This window comes from Corvus kubaryi, unplaced genomic scaffold (assembly GCF_017639235.1).
Source record: "Corvus kubaryi isolate FWS band 111438036 unplaced genomic scaffold, C.kubaryi_AGA036_p1.0 split3-37304, whole genome shotgun sequence".
NCBI lineage: Eukaryota > Metazoa > Chordata > Aves > Passeriformes > Corvidae > Corvus > Corvus kubaryi.
Window position 1 is genome coordinate 2,273,085 of NW_024582087.1, and position 8,151 is coordinate 2,281,235.

General features: G+C 51.2%; 1 protein-coding gene across 5 annotated transcripts in view; it reads right to left on the reverse strand.

Moving 5' to 3' along the window:
* The window catches only part of CSMD2 (CUB and Sushi multiple domains 2), a 338,283-nt gene that overhangs the window by 68,830 nt on the left and 261,302 nt on the right, over positions 1–8,151 (reverse strand). For all 5 annotated transcript variants that reach the window (XM_042015480.1, XM_042015478.1, XM_042015482.1 and 2 more), the window contains 2 exons: positions 4,311–4,407; positions 3,427–3,531 (listed from right to left, as the gene is read on the reverse strand). In XM_042015480.1, the coding sequence (XP_041871414.1) occupies positions 3,427–3,531; positions 4,311–4,407 (202 nt within the window). The remainder of the gene's footprint in view (positions 1–3,426; positions 3,532–4,310; positions 4,408–8,151) is intronic.

Genomic DNA, 8,151 nt, shown 5'->3' on the forward strand with positions numbered 1-8,151 from the left:
CCTTTCCTTTCCTTTCCTTTCCTTTCCTTTCCTTTCCTTTCCTTTCCCTTTCCTTTCCCTTTCCTTTTTCCCCTTTCCTTTCCTTTTTCCTCTTCCCTTCCCTTTCCTCTTCCCTTCCCCTTCACTTTCATTTTTCCCTTTCCTCATCCCCCTCTCCCTCCCACATCTCCCCTCTCCTCTCCCCATCTCCCTTTCCTTCCCACATCTCCCCTCTCCTTCCCACATTTCCTCTCCTTTCCAAATCTCCCCTCTCCATTCATCTCTTTCCTTCCCACATCTCCTTCTCCCTCCTTCATCTCCCTCCTTCATCTCCCTCCTTCTTCCCACCTCTCCCCTCTCCTTCCCACATCTCTCTCTCCCTCCCCCATCTCCCTCGTCCCCCTGCACTCCCCAGGGAGCTAAAAGGAACCCTCCCTCCCTCTCTGTGCCGGCAGCTGCCACTCCAAGGTAACCCCTGCATCCCTGCCAGGGCTCCTGCTCTGCTCCAACCCCACTGAGCCCAAGGCAGGGGCAAAATAAAAGAGAGCAGGAGCGAGGAGAGGCTGAGTCTCCTCCTGGAAGCCCAGTCACGCTTCCCTGCATGTTCCCTCCCTGCTCGTGGATGTGCTGCTTGACCTTCAGAGAGGCAGGGGGGGAAATGGCTTTAAATAACTTCTCATTCACATCAGTGGCTTTCACTCAGTCCCAAATTGTTCCCGGCTTTGGAGCATGCAGAGGTAAGAGCTCAGCTGAGTAACCCAGTGAGGGAGAAACCGGAGTTCTCTTCCCCTGTTTTAGCTCATCTCTCCCAACTTCCTCGCAGAAGGAACACAGAGAAAACCCAGGGCTCAGGGCTGGGAAATTCCAATTGTACAAACAGAGCAGAAATCCCATTATTTCCAGCTGCCCTGGAAATCAACACCTATTAATTTCCTCAGCCAAGGGAACAGACAGGGCTGATAATCCCCAGCCTCATGAAAAACCTGGGCATGATTTTTGCAGGGGTTGCTCAGAGGATTTATTGATTGGAACAGAGGTGCAGAGGAACCAGAGACACAGCGAGAGGATTCCTGCAGCTCCCAGAGCACAGGCTGGGCACATTTTCTCTCCCCAATCCTGTGGTGGCTGTAATCCCACTGGATTCAATAATGGACCAGGTTTCAGTGTGTAAAGGCAGGAAATCCTGGCAGGTTCGGTGCTGCTTGGCCTCTAAAGCACAGTCCCAGATGTCATTGCACAGAATCCCACTCTGCTTTGGGTGGGAAGGGTCCTCAATCATCCAATTCCCCCCCTGAGTGGGCAGGGACACTTCCCACGATCCCAGGTTGCTCCAAGCTGGCCTTGGACACTCCCAGGGATGTGGCAGCCACAGCTCCTCGGGCAGAACTCCTGCGGCCACTTTACAGAATGAAATGCGCCATCCAAAAATCCATTTGCAGCCTTGGAACAAAACCAAACCAGCAGAACATGGTTTGGCTGCAGAGCCGTGCTCAGAACCAATTATCAGCCCCACGTCCAGCAGGAACCAGTCCTGCCATGCCCCGAGGAGGACTGGGGACACAGACAGAGCTGTCCCCACGTGTCTCAGCAGCTCAGCAGCACCAGCACAGCTGTGGGACACGGCCAGGCCAGCCTGGGATGAGCCAGGGAGCTGCAGGAGCTCCAGGCTGGCTCCAGCCCTGTCCCACAGGATCCTCAGCACGGAGCAGATGCAGGAAGCTGCTCTTTGTGCTCTTGGATGTGCTGGGCAGAGCTGGCAGTGCCCTCCTGCACCCCCTCCCTGCTGCTGCTGGGCTGTGGCAACAATTCCAACCTCACACAGCACCAGAGCTGAGAAAATCATGGAATATCCTGATCCACAAGGATCATCCTTCCAACTCCTGGCTCTGGAGGACAACTCCAAAATGTTCAGGTTGGATTTAGGGAAAGGTTCTTCCCCCAGAGGGTGCTGGGCACTGCCCAGGCTCCCCAGGGAATGGGCACGGCCCCGAGGCTGCCAGAGCTCCAGGAATGTTTGGACAGCGCTGCCAGGGATGCCCAGAGTGGGACTGTTGGACTGGATAATCCTGGTGGATCCTTCCAGCTCAGGATATTCCATGATTGTGTGCCAGTGTTACCCACAGGCTGCTTGCACAGGGAATAGCAGATCCCAGGCAGCCCCTGGATCCCCTCTCCTGATCAGACACCAGGAATCAAAACACAGAGCCAGGGTAGAACAATTTTTGTCATCCCCATCCAAACCTGACAGCCTTTTCCCAAAGGATTCTCTTCCCTGCCACGTCTCCCAGCCTCAGTCAGGGTTGTTCTCCCACCCCTGGGGATTTCTTTTTTAAAACACATTCTCTGTCTAAAACCACATTTAACCACGTGCTGGGGTCTGTATTCCCAAAAAAACCTGGCATGAGGCCTGCTGGGAGGAATGTGCTGCCATTGTTGGGATCATTCCTAACCAGGAACCCACTGAAGTGCTCCACACAACCACAGAATTGGGGTTGGAGGCGACCTTAAAGACCTTTTTAAGGTGTTTTTAACCATTAATTTAATTCCAGCCCCCAAAAAAGGGAGAAAGGTGTCGGTGCCCACACGACCTCAGAGCTTCCAGAGGTTGTGCCAAGGTGCTTCCCTCAGCTGGAGGTTGGAAAAGGAGCATGGATCAACCCCCATGGAAATGATCCTGTCCAGGGTCTGGACACCTCTGAGCTCAAAGCACAGGAATTCCTGGATCCAGCTCAGAGTGCCCTGGGATGTAGGGATGGGAGGGAGCACATCCAGGTGAGGGAGGGGAACACCCCAAAACCCATCAGGCAGCACCTGAAATATTGCAGCTCGTTTTGCACCCCAGAGCACAAACCCACACTGATAACACTGATAACACTGGTAACACTAGTAACACTGATAACACTGATAACATTGATAACACTGATAACATTGATAACACTGATAACATTGATAACACCGAGCTCAGCCTGTGAGGAGAGCCTGCCCAGGGTGTTTGTGCAGCCCCATCCCTGCAGTTTTTCCAAGCTCAGGCTGCATTAAAAATGTGCAAATCAAACTAATCTCCCATCTGACCCTGCTTTCCTCAGCAGGTCCCACGGGATGACCCCTGAGGGCCCTTCCAGCCAGGATTTTTGGGATAAGGACGCATTTCCAGCAGGGAATGCCAAGAGCCTCCCAGCCCCTGGCCAGCAGCACTTCTCCAGCCCAGATCCCAGCCCTGTACCCACGGATTTTTATCACTTTGCCACCATGAGGACACAACGAGGTGCCACCAGAGCACCACGAGGGTCACCCCAGCCCTCTGCTCCATCTTTTCTCCGTTGAACACTCTCTCCCTGAGAGCAGGGAGCCACGGCAGCTCCTTCTCCCACTTCCCCGAGGCAGCAGCCCCATGAACACCTCCCCATCTCCCGGGAGCAGCGGGATCAAGGCTGGAGCTGCTCTTACTTTTGTATTCCAGGTGAAAGCCGGCAGCAGAGACGCTGATGTCGGAGTAGAAATGCAGGTAGAGCTGGTTTGAGGTGCTGTTGAGCAGCGCAGGCACCGTGGTTCCTGGGAAAACAAGAGCAGCACAAAGACAGTGGAGAGGATCCCTCTCCTCCTCGGAGATTGGCGGCAGGAGAGGCTGGGAACAGAAAGTCCTTTCAGCTTAACGAGCTCCTCTCGGTTTTGATCAGGTTCTAATGAGGCCAACTGAGAAATACCCAGGGCCTTTCCAGGGGCTGCTCCTGGATTTCAGCCTGTGGAGCTCCGCCAGGGACAGACAAAAAGCATCAAGGGATGGGGAACAGCGTGGGTGGAGCACAGGTCCATGGAAATTCGGATTCCTTCATTCCCTGGAAGCTGCTGCAGCAGCAGGACGAGGCACTTCCATGCCAGCCCCTTCTCCTGCCAGGCTCAGAGCGCTTTGGGCACATTTGTTAAATAAATGAGATTTTGGGCCGCTGTCCTGCCATTTGAAAGCCTCTCAAAGTTCCTGGAGCCCGGCTCATCCCTGCTCTGCTGAAAGCCACAATTCCTCAGCGTCCAAGGGAAAATAAAAGTTTGTTTTGTAACCCTTCAGCCATCCTGGGGCACATCAGCCAGGTCAGGGCACCCTGCCAGGCGTGGTGGCCTCACATCCCAGCAGAGCTGAGGGAACTCCCATTCCCAGGAATAAAACCCCACTGCTTTTGTGTTTAAGGCTCCCTCTCAACCTTTTCCACAGGCAGACAGGGTTGAAATTCCCAATCCAACAAAGCACACGATTCCCTTTGAATCTATTCCGAGTTTTTGATGGAGTTCAGCTTAATTTTGTGAGGAGAATAAAACTGGGCTCGACTGGCACGTACCAGAGAAGCTCCCCAGCATGGTGGCTGTGTTGTCTGCCCCATCAAACACTTCCAGGGAATCCCAGTTCTGCTCCGTGACAAAATTGATCACCTGGATCTGCAGGGAGAAACAAAATAAATAGAAAAAAAAAAATAACAGCACAACTCCTGCAAAAATGGTAATAAATCAGATTAACAGCAATTAAAGGGTCGCTAATTGAGTTAGTAACACATTCTGGGGGTTCAGCATGGGTAAAACTTGGAGATTTCTGCTGGGCTTTTCCAGCTATTTTCCCCCAAACTTCCAAACAGGAATGCTGGTTGCTGCTGCTGCTCCAGAGCTGGAGCTGCTCAGCTCATTTACAGCTGCTGACAATCCCAGTCTTTTTATCCTCTGCATGGAGAAATCCCCGAAGACTTTGAACCCTTTCAAATGAGAGCAACCTGAGAGCTAAAATAAACCCCAACCCCCTCACATGAAACAGGATTTTAAAAACCCAATCAAGTTCCTGCCTTGTTCCTCAGCTTTCAGAGGCATCACTGAGCTGCTTTTCTGGATTTCACCTTTCCCTGCCATGCCCCGTAAGGTTTGGAGGCCTTAGGAAGTTGCTTGACTCCATTAGCTGGAACATGAACACAAATCCTGGGATGAGAAGCATCTGGAGAGCTGAGAAATCTGCATTTTCACTGAAATCTGCATTTCCACCAAAATCTGCATTTCCACTGAAAAGCAGCTTGTGCTTGAGCAAGGATCTCCGTGGACCTGCACAGCTTTGCTTGCCAGGATCACCATGAACATGGATTTTGCCTAAATCCCAAATGCTGGGGGTTCAAAGCACTCAGTGTCCCACGAAAAACCCGTTTGGTGAATGGGGTGAGAGCGAGGCAGCAAATCTGAGCAAAACCCAACGGTTTTGGGGACAATCCAGATTGAATCTGCGAGTTCTGGATGAGATTTTTCCAACGCTGGGTATCTCAAATTAAACTGCCAGGCAAAAAAACCCCCAGAGGACCCTTAAAGACAAATCAGGAGCATAAATCAGTTGGACAACTTGGCTCCAAACATGGAGAGCGCTGGAAAATTGGGAAAAATGAGCAGTGAGGAGAGTTCAGTGCCCTCAAACCTTGACTACTACACACGGGTGAACTCCCTCCCTTTTTCCCCAAACCTTATTCCCTGATTTTGATGCCATGAAGATTTTTTTGCCTTTTCTTTTATACCCCTGTTATACCTTTTTTACAACTCCTGTATTCCCAGTGCTTTTTTCCTACATTCTTGGCCTTGTTTGTCAAGCTGAGAGACTCAACATTTTAGAAGCTTCGTAGCCGGGGATCAGTGTGCCCCAGAGCCCAAGGTCCTCTCCAGAACACATTCTGTAAACTCAGATAGAGCCATCCAGGGGAAGGCTCCTTGGGGAGGGGGGCTCACTCGAGCCTCTCCTTGGGGAATCTTTGATAGATCTGCTAATTAGTAACACCTAGAATGAGATACCAGATCTTTTGGTGCATTGTGTCATTTCAATGCATATGACCTGGACGTGTGCACCTGAGGATCCTTAAAATAAATCCCAAGGTAAAATCCCTTTTCCCCTTCTAACCGTGTTTGGCTCTTGATTTTAAGACCAGGAAAAGGCATCAATTTCCTCACCCACCCCAATTCCCCACTTGCCTCTGCCCTGCCGAACATCAAATCAAAAAACCCCTTTCGAAAAGAAACGAATCAAAAAACCCCCCTCGCTTCAGCCATTTAAACCCATTTCCTCCTTGATTTACTCCGGGTAATAAAACCGGCTCTGAAGTTCCTCCCAAGTGTTTTTTTGAGCAGAAAATGAGCGGAGTTCATCCAGCAGGAATCGCAGTGACCCCCACGGAGCCATCACTGCTCCCTCTGACCCTTTTTCCCTTTTCCCTGCCTCATTCCACCCCTATTGTGATTTACATTATGGGAAGTGGAGTGACAACGAGCATTTTGTTTGCTCTTACACAGCCTCAATTATTTATTCTCCTCTCTTCCCCTCCCCACTCCAACTTCACGGAATAAACATTTTTAAGGTCCTAATTCTAGTCTGACATGTGGATTCACAAGGGATCTGCATCTATTTACTGCCACGTGCATAAATTAATTCGCTCAGGAACGTTTGCTTCGGGAATGAATAATTCATGGCACAAGTGCCAGCTCCTACCCTGATTACATAAAAATCCTGAGTGCTGCTACCAAGAAAGCTTCAATTTCACCTCCTCCCCTGATTTACAGCTGCTTAGCCTTTAATTGTTGTGCGAAAAGGGGGTGAAGCCATGCTGGAATGAGGAGCTAATAATGGAGAATCCAAAGGAAGGGGGGCCAGGATGGATCCAGCTCCAGCTCCAGGGTCATTCCCTCCCTGGGGGCTGCCCCGAGACCCCTCCCTGCAGCTGTTTTAGGTCTTGGGAGCCAAAACTTTTCTCCAAGGGCTTTTTTTTTCTCCCCCTGGAAGTCTCAGGGAAGCTGATGGGTCGTGACCAGGTGACAGCAGATCCCGGTGGAAGTGGAGACCTCAGCACTGCTGGGGGCCCCACAAACACGAGATCAAAGAATTTCAAGGGTTTGGGATGGACTTCAAAGCTCCTCTTGTCCCAAAACCTCTGCCACACCCTCCACTGTCCCAGGTTGCTCCAAGCCCTGTCCAACCTGGCCTTGGACATTCCAGGATTGGAGCATCCACAACCTCCCTGGACAATCTGTTCCACCCCCATAATAAAAAACTTCTTTTTTCACCCCAATTCCCCCTCTTTTGTAGCAGAGGACTGGGTCACACTGAAGGACCATGGTCCTGCTCTTCCCCAAATCCCACCCTAAACCTGGGAACTGAACTGAGAGCCTGGCCAAGGCACAGCACAGCCACAAAATCCACTTTGTTTTGGTTGCTTGCATTCTGTGCCAGCCCCCAAAATTTTGATTTCCCTTGGAAAAGATCCCATCCAACAGGAAAAGGGGTGAAAAATAGAACAACAACAACAAAAAAACCCAACCAGAAAAACCCCCAACCTAACAAAAAACTCAACCAACAAATGGATCCTCCTTCATTTCAGGGGCTTGAAAGTGGCCAAATTCCAGCTGGACAGGAGAGCTTTGGAAAACACTGTTTTAAATGGCTTCAAAACCGAAGGAAAAGGGGGATTTGCAGCACTGGACACAGCAAAAGCCTCAGAGGCTTCAAAATATCACCCCAGGCCTGTGGGGTTTCACTGTGAACCCCCTGGGGCCCATCCCAGAGCCAGGGGCAGGTTTGGGGGTGGGGGCTGAGGGTGACAATCTCCAAGTGAGAATCTCCAGGTAGGAATTCCTGAGCTGCTGTTGGAATAAACCTGCCCAGAGAAACCCAACAGTGCCAGCAGCTGAGAGCTGCACAGGGAGGGGATCCCTCCAAATCCATCACCAAACACACAGCAGGGAAATCAAAGCACTTCAGGAATGAAAACCTCACAGAGTGGTGGGAAAGAGGAAGAAAAAAATCCCTCAGACAAGTGAGGAATGAATGCTCCTGCTCCAGAATCCACCTCCTGTGTCACCCAGCACGGGGCAGCTTGGGGGCACAGCTCAGGGGGGGCTTTATCTCCTGATGCTGGGATTAATCCTCAGCTCTGCTGCTGCAGAGGGACGATAAAGGCCACAAAACACCTGCAGAGAGCTCCTTTACCTGGAGCTGAGGAGCAGCAGAGCTGTGATTGTGTAAATATCCCACTGCAGCTCTGCTGGGATAACAGATCCTGGGGCGAGCGGCTCTGCCCGTGTGGCTCACACGGCTTTTAACCCTGAATAGTTCATCAGGGTGAACATCTGCACCCCAAATCCCCCCTTTTAACAATGAATAGCTCATCAGGG